Source organism: Ochotona curzoniae, unplaced genomic scaffold, assembly GCF_017591425.1.
Source record: "Ochotona curzoniae isolate NIBS_2020 unplaced genomic scaffold, NIBS_Ocur_1.0 contig_4797, whole genome shotgun sequence".
NCBI classification, from domain to species: Eukaryota; Metazoa; Chordata; class Mammalia; order Lagomorpha; family Ochotonidae; genus Ochotona; species Ochotona curzoniae.
The window spans coordinates 1,828,887-1,853,922 of NW_024466390.1; the positions used below are offsets into that span (position 1 = coordinate 1,828,887).

The following is a 25,036-nucleotide window of genomic DNA, read 5'->3' on the forward strand; positions in this document are numbered from 1 at the left end:
GTTTGGGCCCCTGGATCTACGTGGGAGACCCAGAAGAAACTGCAGGCTTGGGATCAGATCAGCTCTAGCCATTGTGTCCATTTAGGGAGTGGCTTGGCAGATGGAAGACCCCTCTCCTTCTGTCTCTCCTTTTCTGTCTGTAAAAATCTTCCTTTCAAATAAGAATAAAACTTTAAAAAGTCTAGAATTACTGTGTTAATCTGTTCCTGCTTGTCAGTTTTGTGCTCTGGCCCTGTTCTCCAACCAGATGGAAAATCTGACCAGGGCTTGCCTCCCTTCATTATTGTTTGCTAAAGATGTTGTCTTGTTTTATTTTCTCTTTCTCTGCCTCTTTCATGTGAGAGAGAAACCTGCAGACAGCATTCTAGGCCAGCTCTCAGTATTGGGCTTAGGTTCGTAACTGCTTCCCTCTTTCCTTCCTTTGAGAATGCATGGGTGCCTCAAGTGGTTAGTGGGAAAATTCAATTAAAAAGTCGTTTGGTGCAAAAGTTTTTGAAACCCTCGCAGTTTTCTTCATAGTATGTATTTTCCATTGATGTTTATGAAGATCCCACTTGGCATTTATTGATCTGGACAATCTGGTATTAGAATCTTGTTTTTTGTTGTTGTTGTTAATATTTTGTACTGTTCTAAGTTTTAGAGTGAAAGTTGTTTTCCCTTACAGTGATTTGTTTCAAGCTTCCAACATTGCAGTTGGGATGTCTGTTTTGTCTCTGATTCCAGATTGTTGGTACGTAACTCATCTTTGTTCTCTGGAACATTTATTTTGTTGAACTGTGGTTTTAGGGATTTCTGACCAACAGGCCCCCGCAACCACCAAGGGGGTGAGATGTTGAGCAGCAAGGACTGCCGGGTACAGTCTGATTGAGCATGTCAATGTATTGTAAAGCAAGCACAACTTACATAGACTAAGAAAGCGGGGAGGCATAGGGGGTCTCCCAGCAGTCCTCCCACTCAGCAGTGACAGTGTAATTGACTAGAAAGTATGTGTATCTCTCTGGACCCTCCAGTTATGTTGCAGGTCACATTTAGCATGTGAGGCTGGCAGGTAGGCTGTAGGTCACGTACAACATGTAAGCTGACAGATAATGTGGACCATACCTGACTTCCAGAGTTGCTTATCAAGAAGTTCTAGCACAGCTTGTCCAGGGACAGAGAATAGAATCTGAGGTGTAGCCCACCGCTCTCACCTGTATAGCCAGTGATACGGTCAGATTGAGACCATTGCCAGGGAAATTCCCCCAGGGACACCTCATCTCTGACTGTGGAGTTGTATGTATTACGGGCTGTAAGTTTTTATTGATTTAATGTCAATAAGTAAACAACATTCAGCACTTGTGTATGGATTGGGAACAGTATTGTAATAATGAAGCCTAACTTGTATTGAGTTCGTTTGCATGTATGAACTCATTTCACTGTGTGACGATGGTAAAGTTTTTTTGTTTGTGTTAACATCTCATTTTTATGGGAAGGTAGCTGAAAACCAAGATAGGTAAGTAACTTGGTTTGCACAGTTACTAAATGATAAAGTCAACTTTTAAGTCAGTGAAGTTGAGTTCTTTAGCCTATCCTCTTAAGACAATAGACTGTATCTATTACGTATTTCTATATAGTCTTGAGTATCTCCCCCCCCATCCTCCAAATTAATTCATTTTTATTTGAAATACAGAGTTACAGAGAGAAGGAGAGACAAAGAGAAATAAATCTTCAACCTACTGTTCCTCTCCCTTAATGGCTACAACAGCCACAGCTGGGCTGGACCAAAATTGGGAGGCAGGAGCTTTTTTCAGGTCTCCCACATAGGTGCAGGGGTCCAAGGACTTAAGCCAACTTCCACCACTTTCCCAAACTATCAAAAGCAGCTAGATAGGAAATGGAGTGGCGCTTAGACTTAAACAAGTACCCCTATGGAATGTTGGTGCCATGGGGGGAAGCCACATGTGAAATCTTAACCCACTGTGACAGTATTCCCCTACCCCAATTAACTTTTAATTTACTCATGTTCTAAATGCTTTTTAAAAAATACTTTATTTTTATTGGAAATCAGATTTACAAAGGGTAGGAGAAACAGAAAGAGAAAGATCTTCCATTTGTTGGTTTACTCCCCTAATGGCTGCAACAGCTAGAGCCGAGCTGATCCAAAGTCAGGAGTCAGGAACTTCTGGGTCTCCTACATAGGTGTAGGGTCCCAAGGCTTTGGACCCTTCTTTATTGCTTTCCCAGGTCACAAGCAGGGAGCTGGATCAGAAGTGGAGCAGCTGGGACATGAGCTGGCACTCATGTGAGATGCCAGTGTTTGAAGGTGGAGGTTTAGTCAGTTGAGCCAATGCACAGATCCCTAAATGGTTTATAATGAAAAACTATAAATAGTTTCTACATGTTATGTTAAAATTGCATTTAATCTTTTTTTCCCCTTATGTGGTAATGCAGGTGTGGAATTGTGTTAGAATACATTGTAATTAGGCCACAGAGAAATAATATCATCCATATGAGATGCTTGTGCTGCAGATGAAGTCTCAACCTGCCATGCCATGGCACTGCTCCCAGGATTTGAGATTTTTTTTTTTTAAAGAAAGAAGTGACCACTTGAAGTATAAGACATGTTACTTTTAGGTCAGGAATATAAGGTATAAGAATAAGCATAAATTCAGGAACTGTTGTTAAAGAGACATGATTTAATGTTTCTTCAAAGTTCATGGCTAGCTTAGGTTCCAACTTGGATCAGAAATGGTGTCACTAAAGCACATAAGTCTTTTCTGAGATGCATGCTATCTAGAATATCCTAGGGTTTGTCTTAAATTCCTAAGTATATAGGGAGGAAACAGAAAAATGTCTTTGGTGGTGCTAAAAATTTGCAGCATGGGTCAAAGTGTTAATTGACCATTTCCCTGGGATAAAATTGACCGTTATGCCTGGGATAAAATGTTTTAGGATAATTCTGATCCAAGTGTTTCATATTTTCTACCAGAGTCTAATTTTACAGCTAATTTTTTTTTTCTAAATAGACCAAGCTACAGTGTGTATATATAAGTCATTCTGAATCAAGTTAACTAAGAAGATGATTTGAGACCTTGTTTGGAGCTTATTGAACAAAGCTCTGTAACACAGAATTTTGGGCTGAGAGCCATTTTCAGAGTCTGGTCCAAATGGGCAGGAACAGACAAAGATTGTCTCTTTCTGGGCTGAAGGCATCCTCTGTGTCTCAGGATGCTTTTACGCTTTCTCACACTCTTTATTCCCCTTTCCCGTTTCTATGCAAGGCCAAGGGATTTCAGTTTTCGTCCTGTAGTTACATTTTTCAGCAAATGCTTAATGTGTTCTTACTTACTTATATGCAAGATTCTTAGTTTGAAACTCATAGTGCTCTTGCTACAGTAGTTGTGACAGTTGAAATAGAAGACCTTTGATATGATATTGCAAAAAATATGTGTAACATTCAGTGTTGTTGCCAAGACCTACTTCTTTCCTGCCTGCCTTTCTATTTTTGATGATAGGAAGGAGTTTTTTTGGGTGGGGAAGATCATGAGAGGCATATGTGCTATTTTATTTCCTGAAAATGACAGTGAAAACAGGAGAATTAAAAATGGCATATTTTAAGATAACAGTTTTTAAAAATTATACCTTAGATTTTATTTTAAAATCTTGTCTGTTGATGGTACTTGTCATTTTATTTCCGTGTTCTTTGTGAGAAATTATCATCTGCTCTAAACAGGATTTCTTTAGGTATTTTAGACATTCCTTTACAATTCTTGTTGACCATGACATTCATTCAATTATTAATCTACCCATATTTGTTAAAAATTTTTCTTCCTGCTTGACCCTTGAAAAAGAAAGTCAAGTTTGGCTTGCTAATTTCTATATCCTTTTCTTTAGCTTTTAAGAGTAGAGCTCAGTTTCTTTTTACTTCTGCTGTTTTTAGTTTTTATCTAATCTGTAAGCAGTTGTTGTATTTTCCGGCCTCTGCCTTTGTTGGTGTTTTTCTCCATACTTGGGTTTTCTTCTTTTACCCTCTTCTTTTCTTCTCTTCTCCCTGCTTAATATGGCCAGCTAAAATGAGATTTTTTTGTATGGAGTCTCTTGGTGCTGCTTCAGGAATGTTAATCATTTTTTTTTCGTTTCTCTTTTCACACTTCAATGAAGCTAAACACTTTGTGAAAGTTATCTTATTCTTAACTTAAAAGAATAGCCGTGGTGCTGGTGCTGTGGCATAGTCTCTGCCTATAGCTCTGGAAACCCCATATGGATGCTGGTTTGAGTTCTGGCTGTTCTACTTTCAATCCAGTCCACTGCTGATGTACCTGGGAGAGCAGAGGAGCATGTGCCTGGCCTGGCCATTGTGGCCAACTGAAGTAGATAGGAGACCTCTCCCTGATTCTGTAACTCTGCCTTTCAAACAAATAAATCTTTGGGGTGGGGTGGAAATTGATGAATTCAGAGTCTTTTACTTGTGTGTTTCCATATCCCAAAGGGGATTAAAATTACATTTAAAAATTTTTTTGGTCTTATTTGAAAGCAAGACAGATCTTTGATCTGCTTGCTCACTCCTCAAAGTCTCACAACAGCCAGGACCTGGCCATACTGAAGCCGGGAGCCCAAAACCCATTTTGTGCCTTCGGTGGAAGACAGGGTCTCGAGCACTTCAGTTATGACTGCAAACTCTGGGTACATATTAGTAGGGTGCAGGAAACGGAGGCAAGACTCCATGCAGATATGCTGGTATGGGATGTGTACATTTGAAGTGGTACTTTAATACCATATCAAGTGCCCAAATTACAACATGAGCATTTTATATTATATTTTCATAGCTATCAGCTCTCATTAGTATATATTTCAAATATAAATATATTTATTGGCATTGACCTATAGTGAATCAGGACTTGTTTTTTCTTAGGGAGTGTGATTGGGATTCCTGTGAGATGGTCCCTTGGATCTTTCTTGTCTATCTCAGCTGCAGCAGCACTGGTTTTGTCTCTACCATATGACAATTAAAAGCTAGTTTTCTTGGAGCAGGAGTTTGTTCTGCTGGCTTACATTAGGCTGGTTAAGTCCTTGGTCTCTGGGCAGAGTGGGTGTGATAACCAGTTGTGGCTTCTGATTTCATGTCCTGCTTATAGTGGGTATGTGAGTGGTAGGGAGCAGTGATGCTGAAGGAATTGGATTCCTGCTGGATTGAGGTTCTTGCTCCTGGCTTCTTCCTTGCTGAGTCCTCATCAGCACAGATGTTTGGATGAGTGGGACCAGTGGATGGGAGCTTCTAGTCTTCACTTTGCCTCTCTGTCTCTTAAAAATGTTAAAGTTCCACTAATTTCCTAAATGTCACACTTTTTTTTTGCTATCTGAAAATGAAGGAAAATGGAAATTAAAATATGAGAAGGAATTAGTCTTCCTCCCAGAACTGACTCTTGCTTGATAAACATAGGCATGTAGTTGTTACACACATGTTCTAAACCTCCTTACCTCCTACTGTTTATTGGTGGTATGTGCAAGGTTAAGTAATAGATGCTTGGCTGCTGTAATAGCTGAAATAGAAACATTGAAATAAAATTGAATAGATTTATATATTTTATTTGGGACCTACTCAATTTAAGGTGACATTGAAGTGACATTGAGACCACATTCACCAGTCTGCAGCTTAGAACAGTGCTCTCCTTCCTTCTTTGATCTCCTTGTGTCTTTTCCTCCCTCTCTCCCTCCCCCCTCCCTTCTTTCCTCCTCCTTTCCTGTTTGCCCTGTCCTGTCCTGTTCTGCCTTTCTTCCTTTTAATTTGAAAGTTGGAGTTACAGAGAGGTTGAGACAGAGATGTTCCATCCATTGAGTCACTTTCCAGGTGGCTGCATCTTGCCAGAGCTTTGCCGGGCAAAAGCCAGAAATTTCTCAGTTCTACCATGTGTAAGCAGGGGTCAAAACACAATAAGGCATGTAGGTCTTTTCCAGGAGTCGCCATCTGGGATGGGACAGTGGTCTACATCAGTAACAGAGATCGCATCCTTTATTCTTTGACTGTTCTGTAAATGGTAGCTGTGTTGCTATATCTAGTGTGATAGGGCTCTGGCAGCAGTGATGTTAGTCTGCTTTGTACAGTCCTGGCCAATTGTTTGATTCCAGTTGGATTCATTAGACACTGTGATTTTAAAAAAAGATTTAGTTATTTGTTTATTTTTAAAGACTTACCTACCCTCTTTAGAAAGTCAGATTTACAGAAAGAAGGAGACAGGAAGATCCTCTGTCTGCTGGCCCACTACCCAAGTGGCCAAAACAGCCAGAGCTGAGCTGTTCTGAAGCCAGGAGCCTTGAGCATCTTCTGGGTCTCCTACATGGGTGTGCAGTCCCAGGGCCCTTGGACCATTCTCTACTGCTTTTCCATGCCACAATCAGGCAGCTGGATGGGAAGTGGAGCAGCCAGGTTATGAACTGGTGGACATATGGCATCTCGGCATGTACAAAGTGAGTACCCAGCTATTAGGCTGTTGTGCTGGGCAGCACACTAGTTCTTTAACTGAGAGTATCTATGTTTGTGACTTAGATGGTTCTATCAGCAACTGTAACTAATATCCACAGTTTATGGCATTTTAAAATCTGTCATCAGTTGTTGTCCCAGTGGCAATCCAAATAGGTTTGCTCAAGAGTCAATACAAAGGACCAGCGTCACACCTACAATGGCTACCATCCCAAAAGGGTGATTGATGGTTTGTGTCCTGGCTGATCCACTTCCCATCCAGCTCCCTGCCTGGGAAAACAGTAGAGGAAGTGGCCTGGAAAGGAAAACAGAGGAAAACAGTGGCCTGGGAAAACAGTAGAGGAAGACCCAAAGCCTTGCGACTCTGCACCTGCATAGGAGACCGAAGAAAGCTTTTGGCTCTGGATCAGATCAGTTCCACCTGATTTTGTGGCCATTTAGGGAGTGAACTAGCAAATGGAAGATTTCTCTCTCTCTCTCTGTAATTCAGACTTTCCAATAAAAATAAGTTAAGAAAAGTGTCAATACAAGTGTAACACAATTTTCAAGGAGGAATTTTGGCCTTGTTTTTGAGAATCAAAGATATTCTCAAAGATCTGCCCGTAGAAGAAAACAGCAGTATACCTTTTTATTCCCTGTGACTTCTCTGAGGTTGAACAGCACAAGCACTGGCCACCACTGTGCTTCAACTGTCTTCAGTCATCAGTGAACCAGGTTAAGGGATTTAGGGAGCCTAGGTGACAGAGTGGAAGGTCATTCTTTCCACAGGGACTGGTACTGCTTTTTCATGTACTGTCAAGATGCGTCTTGGGGGCCAGGCTGGCTGCATTCTTGAATGTACCATTCACCTTGATAAGAGAGCCTGTTCAGCTCTTCCTGCCTTTAATCCTTGAGTTTAAGTTTCTGCATCCCCCAGTGGAATTCTTTTCAGAAGAAGCCTGCATACCTTGTAGCTGTGGCAAGTGAGCATTACATTCCAGACATGGAGGGCCTCCTTGGGGGCTGCTCCTCTCATTGGAGGCTCCAGTTGTTGAAGTTTTCTGTGCATAGAGACTTGTCACACAAAGGGATTGGTGGATTCAGGGACCCCACTTTTGTCAGTGGTTTGGTATATGGGCTTCTGACAGTGGACGTGATTTCTTCTGGATGTTATGAGCAGTCACAATACAGATATGTAAGAAATTCCAGTTATGTCCTTAGTAGTAGAAACCACAATTTTAATACCCAGAATGGGTGGAGATTTCTCATGAAGGTCATGTTTCCCTTCTGCAGTGTGAACTTCAGTATCAGTCACTAAACTACAGAGTATGGAGGTTGCCTGGGCTTGCTGTATCTAACAGTGCATTGTATGTCGTTTTAAAGTCTCTTTGCCTTACTTGGGCCTCATTTCTTTATAGGAGTTCACATGAACCTGGGCAGTTTGTTGCTCCATTGTCAAGATAACATCCCTTAAATTCTTGCTACAGGGATGCAGCTGCATGGCTGAGAGCAAGGATTACTAGATTTTTAGAGCTATTTTTCATTCTCCAGAGAATCGCTACCATTAGCATTTTGTATGTATATATTTATGTTATATATGTAAGTGTGTATGTGTTTGAAAGGCAGAGAGATTCATCTCCCATGCACTGGGTCACTCTGCTAATATCCACAACGGCTGGAGCTAGTAACCTGGAACCATTTTGGGTCTCCTCCATGAGTGGCAGTATATGAGGTACTGTTACCTGCTGCCTTGCAGGCTGCACAGTGGACAGGAAGCTGGAACCTGAGGCTGAGGGGACCCTGAATTTAGGTGTCCATTTGTGGCATTTGTGACTGACTTACTAGATAGTCTGCATCTCTGCTGTGTGGCATGTGTGCTGTTCCGAGCAGTTCTCCTGTCCTTGGACTTTTTAGAATCAAATCCATTAAATGAGTTGGTGCTTGTACTCTTTTTACACCTTCATTCTATGCTTTTGAGTCATGAGGATAGTAATTTCTGTAATTTGAGAAAGATACACTATTTACTGGAAAAAATAGACATCCTGTGGTCTGACCTATGATTGATGCAGTGTATGTTGATGTTGTTTGTATTACTTGTTATGCCAAATAACTTTTTCTTACTTTGTTTGAATTTAAAATATAGACTGTGGATATTCATAAAGAGAAAGTGGCTCGAAGAGAGATTGGTATTTTGACTACCAATAAGAATACATCGAGAACTCACAAAATAATAGCACCTGCAAATATGGAGCGCCCTGTAAGGTATATTCGGAAACCTATTGACTATACAGTCTTGGATGATGTGGGCCATGGTGTCAAGGTAAGCGTTTTATTTTCTGTTCACTTGAACTCATTTGCACATTCAGTCAGTGTTTTGGTTAGAAAGTATGATAGGAAAAGCTTCTGATTAAAGGTCCTCTCATGAGCTGACACTTAACATAATTTTCATAAAATGTTTAATATTAGTTGCAATTAACTGTTTCAATCCTTGCCTCGTGTTATAAATTTATGTTGTGAATTCCATGTGTTGGCTTTTATGATCAACTGAATTTGGTCTTTATTTTGTGGGAGGGAAGAGAGGGGGGAGAACAAGATCATCTATCTGCTGATTGATTTCTCAAATGTTCTTAGCAGCCAAAGCTGGACTAGACTGAATCCAGGACCTGAGAACTCAGGCCAGGTCTCCTGCGTGGGTGGCAGGGACCAAAATACCTGAGCCATCCTCTGTTGCCTCCAGAATAGAGTAGAGCTCGAACTTGAAGCTAGGCATTGCAGTATGGGATGCCTTAATTGGCATTGGTCTTCCATGTTATATGCCTGTCCCCAAAGAACTGTTTAAAATTCTAATTTTATATGCTTTCCAAATTTATTTTAGAGGGTATATTATAAAAACTTTGTTCTTTTATTATTGTTTTTAAGATTTATTTATTGTTATTGGAAAGGCGGATATACGGAGAGGAGGAGAGAGGAAGATCTTCGTTAGATGGTTCACTAGTGGCCGCAACGGCTGGAGCTGAGCCAATCTGAAACCAGGAGCCTCCTCCAGGTCTCCCATGCTGGTGCAGAGTCCCAAGACCTTGGGCCGTCCTCAGCTTCTTTCCCAGGCCACAAGCAGGGAGCTGGATGGGAAGTGGGGCTGCTTGGATTAGAACTGGCGCCCATATGGGATCCTGGCGTGTTGAAAGCAAGGACTTAAGCCGCTAGGCCATGCCTCTGGGCCCAGTTTTTTTTTTTTTTTTTTTTAAGTAGACATTTTGGGAGTGTGAGGGCAAGTCCAAGAAAATAACACAAAGAAAATACTTGGGTAGAGTTGAGTTTGTGGTTGTTGTTACTAAAGTTGTTACTTAAAGATTTGTTGTTGGTTTCTGACTGGTGAAGTTGCATGTTTATTCAGTAGTGGAGTGAGCTGATGCATGATTTCCAAGATAAATTTGGTCTTCCTGATGTTTGTACATGTAGTATGTGGGCTATAATCTACTGTGTAGCAGATAGGAATGAAGCCAAGGGAATTTGTGTTCTCAAGCTAAGATTTCAGACATAATAAAATTCTTCAACCATCAATGTAATTATTAAGGAAAGCAAATGATTTTTTAAACAAAAAAACACATATGTATATTTTTATATTCAGAAGAATGTTTTATTTTGACAGCTATGTATTCATAACATTTTAAAATTTCTTTCAATAGTTCTATCTGTATTTAAAGTTTTCTAGGGTAATTTAAAAAACAAAAACATAACAATATACAATCTATTATAGTGACAGATTTCCCAAATGTGTTAGGTCTTATTTTCTGTATTAAAAAAAAAAAAAGCCTGAGTGAACTTGGTGGGAAAGACAAGGAACTGAATAGAACATGGTGAAATGCTGTCCTAACCTGTATGCAACTGAAAAGTAAGGTCCTGTAATCCCTACTTGGGGGACAATGAGGAAGGACTTTCTGGAAAATTCGTTCGATGTTAAATGTTAAAAAAACATATATTTGAAAGTCAGTTCTCTGGTTCATTCCCCCAAATGGCTATGGTAGCTGGGGCTGGAACAGGCTGAAAACATGCGCCAGCAGTTCCAAGCTGGGGGCCTAACACTTGAGTCATCTTCACTGCTTTTACAGGTGCAGTAGCAGGGAGTTAGATCTGATGCAGAGCAGCGTGTCCTTGAATGGTAACAACAATATGACCATTGTCACAGGTGCTGGCATAAGCCACTGTGCTGCCATATCAGTTCCTGAAATGAAATCTTAAGAAAATTAGAAGCAGCCTTGTTTTGGTGTATTTGGGAACATTAATTACAGTATATTTTAAATATTACTTCCTACCAAATCCCTAACCTATCTGTTTATGTAAACAAACTTCATAGAGATGGCTGAACTCCGTAATAGGTTAAATGTTCTCAGTCGCATAGTAATTTGCTTTTCTTCCTTGAGATGTAAAGTGTCGTGGTTAGATTGTTTCAGATGCTATAAAAAGACCTTAAAACTCCAAAATTACATTTTTTGTGTTTTTTCCCCTCCTAAAGTTGTAGTATGAATAGTGGTGCCTTAGGGCTGTGTACATTGTTTTGCTAGACATCTTTCAAAGAAGTGATAACATACATTGGAATCAAAGCAGCTGTTCTTTAGTGTTGAATTTTGACAAACTTGGTTTATCAGAGAAATTTAAAACTTTAACAGTTTGTGACTAAACTACTAGTATGAGGCTGGTCAGGATTTCAGATCATACTCTGGAAGTGAGTGGGTTCCCAGACGCTCAGTAAGAGTCCAGTTGAGCTATTGCTGTGTGTGATGATGCTAAATCCTTCTGCGGCTCTGAAAACAATTGTGATTTTAAATTTTAACATTTGCAGTTTATTATCATACTACTGCTCACATAATAAATACACGTTGACATTGGTTATACAGTGAATTTATAGCTCTTATGCAATATGGTATATTAAAATAGATTAACATCTAATGTGTCACAGTGTTTGTATTCACATCAAATGTGATTTTTTGTGTTTTCAGCTGTGATTCATGAGAGTTCCATAGGATAAATCTATATGACCTAAGGGATTATGGTGCTTAATGAGAATGGCGTGTAAGGTGGCTGTTGCCTTACAAATTTTTTTTTTTTCTGTAAAATATGGGAAACACATGAATAGTCCCCAGTGCTAATGGATGTCGTGCTTTGTTTTTGTTTTTTTTTTCTCAAAATATTTGAAATGTGGCTAGAAAAAAAAACTTAGTAACATGAATTAGATAACTGTAAATGTAAACATTTCCTATCAGATGTAACTTTATAGAATTAATTCTTACTTTTCCCCCCTCTTTTTTTGCCATCATAAAGTGGCTTAAAGCCAAGGTAAGAGACATTACTTATCGTTTGGCCCACGGTATTCCTGCTATATTGATAGAGGCTGCAGAGCCACTAAAATTTGAAAACTCTCCTTTATGTCTGTCTGCTTTTCCCTGTAGGACTTATGTAGATTAAATATATTCAGACTCAGTTTAAATCGGCAACATTTAGCTTGGCTGTGTTAATATATCAAAGATATATTGACATCTGCATTTATAGAGGAACATTAATTTTGCTAACATTTATTGCTTTGCTCATTTGTTGATAGTTGCCTTGCTTTTTACATTGACTTACAATTAAGAGGTTTCCCAGACATCATGTGACTTTGTTACTGAATAATGGGATAAAGTTGATTTTTTTGGGGGGTGGGCATCTTGGCAAATTGACGTTGAGATTGTAGTTCATATGTTCATTTCAGACGTTTAGTAAATACTCAAAAAGTTTTATCTCTGTTTTAATGCATAACAATAAAATTACATGAAATATAGTTATATGGTATGAAGTTTGCCATAAGTTGGTTTAGAATGGTCAAAACACAGAAACAGGAGAGTACAGGTGCTTCCATGACTTAAATATGGTACCAAAGTCTGTCTTCAAATTGTCTGGGAATCCTTACTTTACATTCTGATATTAAAAACAAAACAAAACAAAGTGTTAGAACACCAAGAGAACAATTTGATACAAAAATAAAAGCTTTTCTTTCCATATTTTAGCATGGAAATAACCAGCCTGCAAGAACTGGCACACTGTCGAGAACAAATCCTCCTACTCAGAAACCACCGAGTCCTCCCATGTCAGGCCGGGGAACATTGGGGTAAGAATTCAGCTGCATTTCACAGAGGAATGTCTGAGGCAGGAGAGGTGCCATGAGTGAACAGATAGACCCCGGCTGTGGGATAGTCTCAGTATGTCCCGCTTCTTACCAACTCATTTCATATTTCTCTGTAGCAAATCTAAAATGAATTTGGTCACTTTATTATGCTCTCTGTAGATGGCTGCACCAAAAAATAATTGTGTGTGCGTGTGTAGTAACCATTGTTTTGGTTTCTCATTTTTTTTTTTTCTTAAGGTGTAAGTCTGACTTGGTTTATATCATGGCATTCTAGATTGCATTCTAGTTCCCCGTGTTCACAGGATTTGTCTGACGGCCCTGTGACTGGTCGAGGCGGTGTAGTTTGGCTTCCTGTCCTTCCTGTAGCTTTTTTGTTTCCCTCATTGTGTGGCAGTCGAGACTCTGTCCCTGGAAAAGGGCTAACTGTGCTGTTGCTGGTGAGCCTAGGTCCCTTGATGCTGGTGCAGCTCGACCGGAAGGCGAACAGCTGATGGCGCCTTCCTTCCCAGGTCTCATCCTAACTAAACAGCTTCAGTACTTGCTGATGTATCACTGAGGGATTGTGTATTTTAACAGAGAAACTGTTACGTTAAGTTTCTTGTTTGTGGTTAGAGTGTTGATACACAATTTTTTTTAAAGATTTCATTTCCATTTTTATCCTTTTTCCCCTTCTCCCTTGGGAAAATATATGAGGTAGATTAATTGCAGTACATCTGAAAATCAGAATGTACTTCTCCATGTATTTTCATATTGAGTGAAGAATAAGTTGCAAGGGAGATATTTACCTTTGAATGAGAGGGACAGTGGCTCAAGAATCATGTAACTCCCGACGTTTCATCGTATTGAGCATTTAAAAGCTAGGCTTTTCTTTTTTAAAAAAATAAGATTGACACTTTAAATTTTTCTTTCCTATGGTTTTCCTAAAAAGGAAAAAAAAAAGTTCTCATGATAAAGTTACAAAATTTGTATATCCCAACTAAGAATATTTTTAAAATATTTTTGAAAATTCTGTTAACACTTGATCACAAAGGGACAATCACAGATTTGAGGGGGGAAATACTCTTTGACCTTTTCTATTGTTCCTTTCTCCATTATGCTTCTCTAGGCGGAATACGCCTTACAAAACCCTGGAACCTGTTAAACCCCCAACAGTCCCTAATGACTACATGACGAGTCCTGCAAGGCTTGGCAGTCAGCACAGTCCAGGCCGGACAGCTTCTTTAAATCAGAGACCAAGGACACACAGGTAAAGCCAGTTATTTGCACATCTGGGAGGGTGTGTCAGGCACTGGTGAGAAACTTCTGGAAAAGGCGCCCAACAGTGCCTGTAAATTTGTGTCGTAAATTATCTTTTCTATTTTTCTGTTCATGCTATTAACAGTTTACTATGTGGCTTCTTTTGACATGTACATACTTGGGTCAAAGCTAAAGAGATTTTTTTAAGTGGTCATTTTCAAAAGTGCAAGGCAACCACTCAAATATTTTTGGAGAAGAGGTTAGGTATCATTGAAGTTACACAACATGATTTGAATATTTGGTGTTTGGAGGCAAGAAGGTTTAGATTTCAGGAAGAATTTTACAATGACATTATGTCTTTATTTATAGGTATATTGTGGGAAGAATTGCCATATTTCCGCCTTTTAAATTTTTAAAGATTATCTAGTATTTGTTCATGTATGTAACTTGGGTAATTGATAACAACTGTGCATTTCTGTTTAGCTTAATCTGAAGTGTTGTATAGTTCTAAACAATTCCAAAAGAATGTTTTAGAAGTCAATTACTCAGACGGATTTTTCTCCAAATAAATATATTATATATATATATATTTTAAGGTTTATTTATTTAACTTGGAAATTCAAAGTTGAAGAGAAAGAAAGGATCCCATGCAATGGCTTAGTGGCTAAATCCTCGCCTAGCATGCATTGGGATCTCTTATGGGTGCTTGTTTGTGTCCTTCTGCTCCACTTCCCATCAAGCTCCCTGCTTGTGGCCTGGGAAGGCATCCAAGGATGGCCCAAAGCCTTAGGATCCTGCACCCATGTAGGAGACCCTGAAGAAATTCCTGGCTCCTGGTTTTGGATCGGTTCAGTACTGGCCATTGAGGTCACTTGGGGAGTGAGCAAATGGATGGGAGCTCTTTCTGTCTCTGTAATCTGTCTCTGTAAATCTGTCTTCCCAATAAAAAAGAATGAATGAAGGAAAGTAAGGAAGAAAAGAAAAAGACCCCACCCAATGGGATTTTAAAAATTGAAAATGAAGTGTAACATATTCAGAACAGTGAACTCTTTGTTGAGTATCCAGCTTGATGAGTTAATATGAATTGAGTGCACTCTCATGTAAAGGTTCATGTATGTCAGTAAATGAGTAAATGCAGCATCCCCAACAAGTTGACAGTTTGGAGAAAGAACTTAGCCTTGACATTTGACTTGTTAAATTATTAATTTAGCACAGTTAGTTTTGGGGATTCAAGTAAATAAGGCTTATCAAGCTGTGAGATATTTATTAGGTAATTGGTATTTGTTGCTACTGCTGTTGTTAGTAAACTATTGAGTTAAGTGTTGTGTAGTGGGTGAAGCTGCAGTCTCTGACTGACATATCATCAAGTGTTGATTCATTTCCTGACTGCTCTGCTTTTCCAGTGCCCTGCTTATGGCCTGAAAAAGCAGTATAAGATGACCCAGTTGCTTTGAAGACCTGGAAGAAGCTCTCTGTTCAACAGCCAGTTACTAAGAGTTTCTTCATTAGTGATCCCTATGAAATAAAATGGTGTTTTCATTTCATTTAAAAATGATGTAAGAAAATGAGCTCTATGCAGCTTGCTCTATGTAGCTGTAAAAAATTGTTGTGGGCAAAAAAATTCCAGTGGAAAGTAAAAAATGAGATGGAATACATTCAGGAGCCAGAACAATTTTGCTTAGATGAAAAGAGTTGCTTCATTAGCTACTAGTCATGTAATTGATTAAGTGTAATTTTTTTTCAGGAGTGTGTTCTGTTAGAACAGGAATCATATTTTTCCTATAAAGGACCAGATTGTCAATATTTTAGGATTTGTTGGGCCATATGGCTGGCCTCTGTTGCAGTTATTCAGTTCTGTCACCATGGTACAAAACATCCATAGACAATATGTACCGGAATGAGCATGGCTGTGTTTCAGTAAAACTGTATTTGTGGTATTGAAACTTGAATTTCATATAGTTTTAATGTGTTAGAAAATACTATTCATCTTTGTATTTTTGCCTATATGAAAATGTAAAGAGCATTCTTAGCTCCTGATTTGTGGAAATTGGCCAGTGGATTAATTTTATCCCACAGGCCATAATTTGCCAACCACTGTGTTAGAAAAAGACATGTGAGCAAGGAATTGCAGGAGAGACTCCTGAGTGCGGCAGTATCTGTATTTCTGCAGTGCAGTGATAGGGCTGAAGCACTGGCTTGAGGGCACTGGGGCATGCTTTATGTCTACACTTCTTTGTTAACGTAAATGGTTCTTCTTTCCATTAATATGTGATCATCTAATTACAGAATGATCATACTGGAAGAGAAAAATAACAAATTTTATCCAGACATTGAAAATCTTGGCTCTGAGTTTTTTTGGCTTTTTGAGCAAATGATGTTGATTTTAAAATATGGTATGGAACCTAAGTTTGCACAAAACATAAGTGTTTTCACACATTACTATGCACATATGATGGAAAACTGAAGAGTGCACAGTTGTACACAGTTGTACTCTTCGACAACGGGAGCAGTATTTTTTAAGATTTTATTTATTTGAAAGAATTAAAGGGAAGAGGGACAAAAAGAGAGAGAGAGAGAGACAGATAAAATCATCAATTTGCTGGTTCACTTTGTGGATGATTGCAGCAGTCAGCACTGGGCCAGGTCCAAGACAGGCACTTCTTCCAGTTCTCTGACCAGGGTAGCTGGGGCCCTGGCACTTGGGCCATCTTTAACTGCTTTCTCCAAGCCAAAGGGAGTTGAATCTGAAGTGAAGCAGCCCAGACATAAACTGATGCCTATATGGGATATTGGGATCGTCACAGTTGATGGTTTTAACTGTTACACCACAGTGCCATACTCCTACATCCCTCTTGAAAGATTTATTTATGTATTTGAAAGAGTTACAGAGAGGATGAGAGTTGAAAGTTGAAAGCGCAGTAGATTCACAGGAAGGAGAGTAGGAGGCAATTGATTATAGCTTATCAGCAGTTCCAGAATGTTCTCACTGAACCTTCAGTATTGGCTACACTACTGTCTTTGTTGTTTTGCTTGTTTTCCAAAGAAATTCCATCTTACCACCTTTCTCTGCAATGAGTTGATTTCATATTATTTTACAATAGGATTGGTTGCTTTTTTAAAGTTGATTTATTTTTATTGGAAAGGCATATCAGATTTATAGAGAGAAGGGGAAGGGTTAAGTTTTATAATAAGCAATTGAAGAAAGTGTGTCATAATAAAGAAGTTTGCTTTTCTGGTAAGTCTGAAGATTTGATTCTTTTTCCTTTTTTTTTTTTCCCTTGTTTTCCTTTTTGCAGTGGAAGTAGTGGAGGAAGTGGAAGTCGAGAAAACAGTGGAAGTAGTAGCATTGGCATTCCCATTGCTGTGCCTACACCGTCCCCACCCACGGTCGGAGCAGGTACGCCGCTTCTTATGTTTGCTATGTTTCTGAGCTGTATAATGAAAGACTGTAATAATTGTGTCAGATGAAATAAACCTTTACTTTGCGATTGCTACTGGAACAAAGGCTATTAACAAACTTAGTAGTGATTTTAGGTAGTTTTTCATGAAGGTTTTAGGGCATTACCAGCTGTTACTCACTATATGCGACGCATTTTCAGTAGTTTGTTAAATTACTTTTTGGCCTTTTTGCTTTAGAAATACACTTTGTCTGCCACTCTAGGCAGGAATGACATCTCTCTTCAAGAACAAGTTAGTGTTGTGTAGTACTCCGCCATTGGGTTGGTGTCTGTGGGGGTGAACGCTGTTTTCTCAGGGTTCGTTGTTGATCATTATTGCAAGGCATTGGCTTGTTCTGTCCCTGTATATTCATGTGTGAGGTTAATACATACTCTCTGTAATAGGAAAAGTTCTGTTATTTTTTAGAAAGTGTTCAAAGATAAGAAGTTCTTAGAAAAGTAATAAATAAATGCATTAAATAAAGTATCTGTACTGTTAACATACACTTAAAATAATTGATAGATTTTCAATCTTGTTGAGAAAAAAAAAGAAATTTATATATGAAAATAGGTGTATTTATTTGATGATTGAAGAAGGTCTGAACTCTGGCCTTTCCACCTAGTGAAATTCCTAGTTTTTTTGAATATGCTGTATGTATAAGTGTCCTTTTCTTGTTTCTTGTCACTCATTATACTTTCCTGCTGCTTCTGAATGTTTAGCTTTGTTTTCTCACATTCTCACCAAAACTCTCTTATTAGAACATATTTCTGTCCCCTCCCTCTGCAGTTCCACCAGCACCACCTCTACCCCCACATCTTACAGGGAGCCCTGTGATAGGTGAGATTGCTTTCTTACCGGAGCTGTAGTTTGCTTTGTAGTTCGTAATGAACTCCTCTATAGCTAATGGACTGCTAGCTTCTATTAGTTATTAGGTTGTAAGTAATAATACATAAAGTTGAAGTATTCAATTTAGTAATCACTAATTCCTTTTAGTGAAAATCCTCTTAACGTACACAGTAATCAAAAACAAGATAACCTTTCTTGTAATATAAAATATTTCTAATCTTGGTTCATGACCATAATAATGTGGTTTTCCTTTACTGCTTAGATTTTGAAAAAAAAAATTATAGCAGAGATTATTTTAAAAAATGATTTAAAATTGATAATGCAAAGTTGTTCCCCTGCAAGTGAAACTTGATTTTCAGCTCTCTGGTTTATATAGCAGTTAGAGGACTAGAGTGAAGGTGGGGACAGAAGAATGGGGAGGACAGTGACATGTGATGTGAGTGCTCCGAGTTTCCCTGTGGATCACAGTTGGAAACACTGACTAAACGCCGTCTTCATGCCTTCCCAGGATCCCATCAGACAGTTCCACAATAAAATGCTTTTAAATTGCAGCCAAGTTGGGAATGACTAAATTGAACATAAAAAATAATTCCAGATTTATATTCCATTTAAAAACTTCAGCCTACATACTTAACGATAACCAGTGATTTGGGTAGAAATGGATAATGAAGTATTTCAAATATTGAGGGCTCAGTTTCAGGTTAGGTAAATAAAGCTATTATGTTGTAAAAGCATTTGCACATAGATTCAAAGAAAAGTGAGGTAATTAAAAGGATAATAATAATAGAAAGTGTTAGTAAAAAGCATGTGCCCCAAAGTTAATGAATAATCAGAAAAATTGAAGTTGAAGACATAATGATGTGCTACTGTATGCCCACCAGGGAGGTTAAAGTGTAGAAGGCCAGGAGTTCCAGTGTTGGTGATGATAACATGGTAACAGGTTAGTACACTGCTGGTGTGAGTTTGCTAGTTGACACACTCACTTTGGAATGTATTGTTGCTTAGTCAAGTGGAATGTGGATCTACTGTAGATTTATCAGTTGGTTTCCTTTCCAAATATGTATAGCTAAGGAACCCAGGGAGTTTTTGCTGTCAGAACTATTTGCATTATTTACCTTTTCCATTTTCATTTTATTGTTTGTGTGCAGTTGAATTTTCTAGAGAGATATGAAAAGTCAGTGCTTTGATAGCTAGCAGGTTGTCTATTTGTATATTCATGTTTTCTAAAGATGCATCAGTTTTAATTTGCAGTGTGATAATTATTTATACCTGTAATCCACAGATGAAAGCTTTTCTAGTTCTCTGGTTTTTAATGATTTATTTATTTTTATTGGGAAAGCCAGAATTATAGAGACAGGAGAGATAGAGAGAAAGATCTTCATCTGCTGATTCACTCCCCAAGTGGCCACAACGGGCAGAGCTTGAGCTGATCCGAAGCCAGGAGCCAGGAGCTTCTTCCAGGTCTCTCACGCAGGTGCAGGGTCCCAAGGATTTGGGCTGTCCTTGATTGCTTTCCCAGGCCACAAGCAGGGAGCTGGATGGGAAGTGGAGCAGCCAGGACATAAAAAATAGTATCAGGGAAAAATAACGATTCAACAACATACATACAGATTTATTCCATCATACAAACTTATAGATTGTAAAAAAGCAGTGTGTTGATTGATGGTCTATATCTGTGGTTAAGAAGATATATACACATAGAAAAAAAAAATGTTCCAGGCAAACTGTGGGGTATTAGGAATCCAAGAAAATAGCACATAGGAAGCTTAGTAACATCACTGATATTCTATTTTTTAGTATTTTTCTTTAAAGTATATTTACAGATATGAATATGTAAGTTTCTGTGTAATTTTATGTACCAGTGTTACAACATTGGCATTATAATTTATATCTCAGTAAAAACTTAGATTTTAAAGTAGGCATATTTGTAACTTGCTAAATAATTGGCTTTCACTTTTTGTGTCATCCAGAATAAGTAACTTGAATTTTTATATACTTCTTATGCAAGTCAGAGAAATATAAAATTCATTTTACAGACTTTAGCACTCTTTGGAATGGATCATTACTTTAAAAATTATTTCTGTTTAGAAGGTGAACATGTAGATGATTAAAAAAATTGACTGCCTATGGCTTGGGAGTTCCGAAATGTTATATATGAACACTTCTGTTAATGAACAGCCTTTGCTGTTTGACTTCATCTAGAGCTTTGTGTGACCTCTTAGATTTAAGTGATCACTGAACAGAAATCAGACTCAGATGCGTTTTGCTATTCTGCCATGGTTTGGTGTTTACACAGGACAAGGGGCATGCCATCAATCCTGATGCTAACTTAGGGAAGCATGGTTAACTTTGAAATCTGTTAACCTTTTAAGTAGTAAGCTTTTGAAATGCTCACAAAGATAATCTTGGATCAAATGTTATTGTTGATAGTGCTCATGCTCAGTTTAAATATTATCCTATGGGATTGATAGTTGAATATTACTTGCTGTATGAGAGCATATTTTTAATTTACATTACTGTCCAAAGTTTAATGGCTCCACCAGATAAAAAGTTCAACAAATAGAAAGTGAAAGCCTTAATCCAACAGGGAAATAGAAACTGTGAACTATAATCAAATGACAGGATGCTCAATCACTCATTTCAAATGAAGCTTAAAACAGTCCAAAAATGTGCATGATAACTTAAAAACCAAGGAGTAGATTGCTTTCAGGAAAAAAATCCTTCCAAACATAGAGAACGATAACACATAGTTTTCTTAACAAAGCTGCCTTAAAATAACGTATATTATAGAGGCAAAACGTTTTTTCCAGCTTTGTGATCTGTAAAAATTGAAGAGTTAACGAGTTTTCAATAGATTCGGTTGTTACATATGCTGTGACGCTATCCGATTTCCACTTTGAATCCCAGCTACTTTGCTTCTGATCCAGCTTCCTGCTAATGCAATTGGAAAGCAGAGGAAGATGTCTCAAGTGCTGGGTCCCTGCTACCTGCGTGGGAGATGGGCTTGTAGTTGCTGGCTTATGGCCGCGGTCTGGCTCAACCTGGCTATTGCAGCCATTTAGGGAATGGATCAGTAGTTAGTAAGTATTCTGCCTCTGTCCTCCTTTTCTCTTTCTTATTTTCCTCCATCTTTTTTGTTCTTTTTTTTTTTAAAGATTTATTTATTTTATTGAAAAGGCAGATTTACAGAGAGAAGGAGAGACAGAAAGATCTTCCATACTATGGTTCACTTCCCAAGTGGCCACGATGGCTGGAGCTGAGCCCATCTGAAGCCTGGACCCAAGAGTTTCTTCGGGTCTTGCATGCGGGTGCAGGGTCCCAAGGCCTTGGGGCGTCCTTGACTGCTTTCCCGTGCTACAAGCTGAGAGCTAGAAGGGAAATGGTGGGGTAGCCAGGATACCATGGGATCTTGGTGCATGCAAGGTGGGGACTTAGCCGCTAGACTACAGTGCCCAGCCCATTGGAAAGAAAAATTTTAAAGCACATAGGAACGCATTTCCAGAGACATGTTTTCCACCTTGCACTGTCTTTTGATACTTAGTCTGTTGGTGAGGTAGTTTGCATAAAAATGAAATAAAGTGGCAAATTTGCACTTAAACATGGACAAATGCTCTCATATATGTTAAAAATGCCATTTATTTATGATTAGTACAGTTAAGTGCCACATACATCGTTGTTAAATTATGTTGCTTAGGGAATGATGACAAGGAGAAAAGCCTGCACATGTTCAATGCAAATGCAGCTTTTCCCCCGAGTATTTTCAGTTGGAGGGTGTGAAGCTGATGGATATAGAGGGCTGACTGCATTCTCAAAGGCACAAAAATGTGTATGTTACTTAAGCAAAATGCTTTTGGGGATTATGTTTGGTTAAAAAGGTTAAGCATGTGTCTTACTTTGTGTTGTGACTTTGTCCACATGGTATATGTATTTCTTTCTGTTTTTAACCTTAAGGATACTTAACTCGGGTTTTCTCTTTATTGTGTGCTGGGGGCTTTGAAAGTGCTGCCTGTCTGCACCTGTGAATCCACCCTCTGTGTTGTGCTCTCTGAGGTGACGAAGATGCTCAAGTCTGTTTGTTGGTTGCCTTTGACTAATGCTTTCCTGCAGCCCCGGGCTCAGCTCCTGGTTCCCAGTATGGCACAATGACCAGGCAGATCTCTCGACACAACTCCACCACCTCCTCGACATCTTCTGGCGGATACAGACGCACTCCCTCTGTGACTGCTCAGTTCACTGCTCAACCTCATGTTAATGGAGGTCCACTGTATTCTCAGAATTCAAGTAAGCTTGTGTTCTCAGGCGGGCAACAACAGTGGAGCGCCCTTGGAAGAAATTATTGCAACTTTTAACAGTGATAGACAACAATTTTGCTATTTCATAGTGATTTTTTTGCTTTAGAGTGTTAGACCTCAAATTTTAAGAATAATTGCTTATCACGCTCTTTTCCAAAATGTAGACTTAGTGAGTATACTTAGTATACTAAAATTTGACTAATGCTTTAATAATTTAGCTCTTTTTATTACTCTGGTATAAAATAGAACTAGAGAACAAAACAATGAAATAAATTATGGTTTGAAAACAGTTCAATAAGGATAACATTAAGGGTACAAAGGTTGTGAAAATTTAAACTACCTAATGAAATTGCTGGCTATCACGTTTAAGGTGGCTAATGTATGCCAAAACGAGTTAAGAAAAAAAAGAGTAGTGGTGATGCCTTCTTATTCTTCTCTGAATAATTCTAATAGTGGGGAAGGATTTTCTTTTGATTGCTTTCTGTTCACCTAAAATTGCACATCTCAACACTAACTGCAGTGTCTTATGAGCTGCTAAAATTTGAAAGTACTGAGGGCCTTTGACTTAAGCATTAAGTTTACATTCCGTACTAAGTTGCTTCATGTGAAAAGGAGCAAATTTACAACAAAATCCAGTGTGAACCTCTGTCCGATTAATTGTTACAGGTTCAAAGTTATTCTTACATTTTGCCATGTAGGTTGTTTGTAGTTTTTCTTGGAGCTCTCTGTGATATTAGTATACTTTAAAACCACTGAATTCTTGCTGAATGCATGGGAAGGTGGCTGAAATAGCTATTTCAAAGCTGAGTTAAGATGAGACTCTCTTGTTAGGTTTTTTTTTGGGGGGGTTGGTTTGGTTTGGTTGGTTAGTGTGTTTTTGTTAACACATTTTAGAGTTGAAGGTTGTATTGCAAAAAGCTATGAAAGCTGAAAGTCCCTTTTGAAGAAATGTCAAAATTCTTAAATGATCCCAAGTTTATACAGCCCTTTTACTTTTTTGTTTTTAAAATTTATTTTGATTTTTGTTGGAAAGTCATATTCACACAGAATAGAGACAGCAAGAAAGATTTTCCATCCAGTGGTTCACTCCCCAAGTGAGTGCAACAGCCAAAGCTGAGCTGATCCAAAGCCAGGAGCCAAGAGCTTTTTCCAGGTCTCCCACACAGGTGCAGCATCCTAAGGCTGTGGGCCGTCCTCTGCTGCTATCCCAGGCCACAAGCAGGGAGCTGGATGGGAAGTATAGTAGCTGGGACACGACCCAGTGCCCAAATGGGATCCTGGCCCATGCAAGGCAAGGACTTCAGCACCCAATAGGCTGCTGCATCAGGCCTTATATAGCCCCTTTAAAGATAGAATTTGTCATGAAATAATAAGTATTCCACTGACCGAGAACTGCTTTACTTTACATTTCCTTTGGTATTGTGAGTAGCCTGTGTTGGAAACTTGCAATGATTAAATTTTGTTACTAGTTTTTATGGACTTAACATTTTTTTATATTCTGCAAGTTTTAGGCCGTATCAATATGTATGTTGTTTTGCTTTTTCCCACTTAGACATTTCGGCCAGTGGGGTTTGTTTTTTTTCCACCCAGTGCATGTTTCGTGCCTTCTTATTTTAGCAATGCTTGGTGGTTTTTGTTTTTTAAGATTTATTTCTATTTTTATTGGGAAGTCCGATACACAGAGAGGAGGAGAGAGAGAAAGATCTCCATCCAATGATTCTCTCCCCAAGTGGCTGCAAAAGCCAGAGGTGTGTTGATCCGAAGCCAGGAACCTGGAGCCTGAATGGCTTTGGGCTGTTCTGGACTGCTTTTCCAGGCCACAAGCAGGGAGCTGGTTGGGAAGCAGGCCGCACGGGTTAGAACTGGTGCCCATATGGGATCCTGGTGCATGCAAGGCAAGGACTTTACCTACTAGGCTGCCACACTGAGCCCGGTGGTTTATTTTCAAACAAAACATTTCACTACTGATGTCTACGACTTTTGAACATTGAAGAGAAAATTTGATCCTGTTTTTTAAATATGCTCCCATGTTTTCTGAATTCAGTCTGAGTTCCTGTTGGTGTTGTATAGTTGTAGTATATAAATGTTGTTAGTGTTTGGATGTGCATATTTTCTGTCTCATTGTGGTAGTGAGAAGTGTCTGGTCAGCATAGCTCTTTCTTTACTCTCTAACCAGCATGGCTAGTTACTAAGGGTTGTTTCTAAAACATGGAGGTTTGTGAAAATAGTGGTTTCTGTTTGTCTTTAAATTCAAACATACATCCTTTTATTGATCCTAGAGCCTTTTATATGCAGAGTATCAAAATGAAGAGGGCTAATTTCCTAGTTAATTGGATGTTGGCTTTTTGCTATTGAATCAGAATTATTGCTCCTACCTTATTTTAAGTTGTTGCTTTGAACACTGAGTGCAGTCATTTTAAAGCTTGCCAACAAAACCGAACATTGGTTTAACTGAAATAATTTGTTCATCCTTGGGAACCAACAAAATTGTTTTGCTCTGTCAGGTTAGTGTCACTTCTTGGTGACTACCAGGAGGCTGGATTTTTCTATGCAGTGCTTTTGAATTTTTCTGTACTAGTTACTATTTTGTTAAAATAAAACAAAGAAGTAAGCACAAACATGTTTTAG

At 38.7% G+C, this 25,036-nt stretch overlaps 1 protein-coding gene across 29 annotated transcripts in view; it reads left to right on the top strand.

The window, feature by feature from the left end:
• Positions 1-25,036, top strand: part of ABI1 (abl interactor 1) — an 86,905-nt gene that overhangs the window by 52,386 nt on the left and 9,483 nt on the right. For 6 of the 29 annotated variants that reach the window (XM_040988115.1, XM_040988127.1, XM_040988124.1 and 3 more), the window contains 6 exons: positions 8,580-8,762; positions 9,184-9,197; positions 12,501-12,578; positions 13,702-13,842; positions 17,129-17,229; positions 22,236-22,397. In XM_040988115.1, coding sequence (XP_040844049.1) covers positions 8,580-8,762; positions 9,184-9,197; positions 12,501-12,578; positions 13,702-13,842; positions 17,129-17,229; positions 22,236-22,397 — 679 coding nt within the window. Of the gene's footprint in view, positions 1-8,579; positions 8,763-9,183; positions 9,198-11,755; positions 11,771-12,477; positions 12,579-12,882; positions 12,889-13,701; positions 13,843-14,148; positions 14,152-17,128; positions 17,230-17,714; positions 17,717-18,028; positions 18,108-19,310; positions 19,314-22,223; positions 22,398-25,036 lie in introns of those variants that run through there. The other 23 variants (XM_040988125.1, XM_040988133.1, XM_040988121.1 and 20 more) reach the window with 11 other exon arrangements.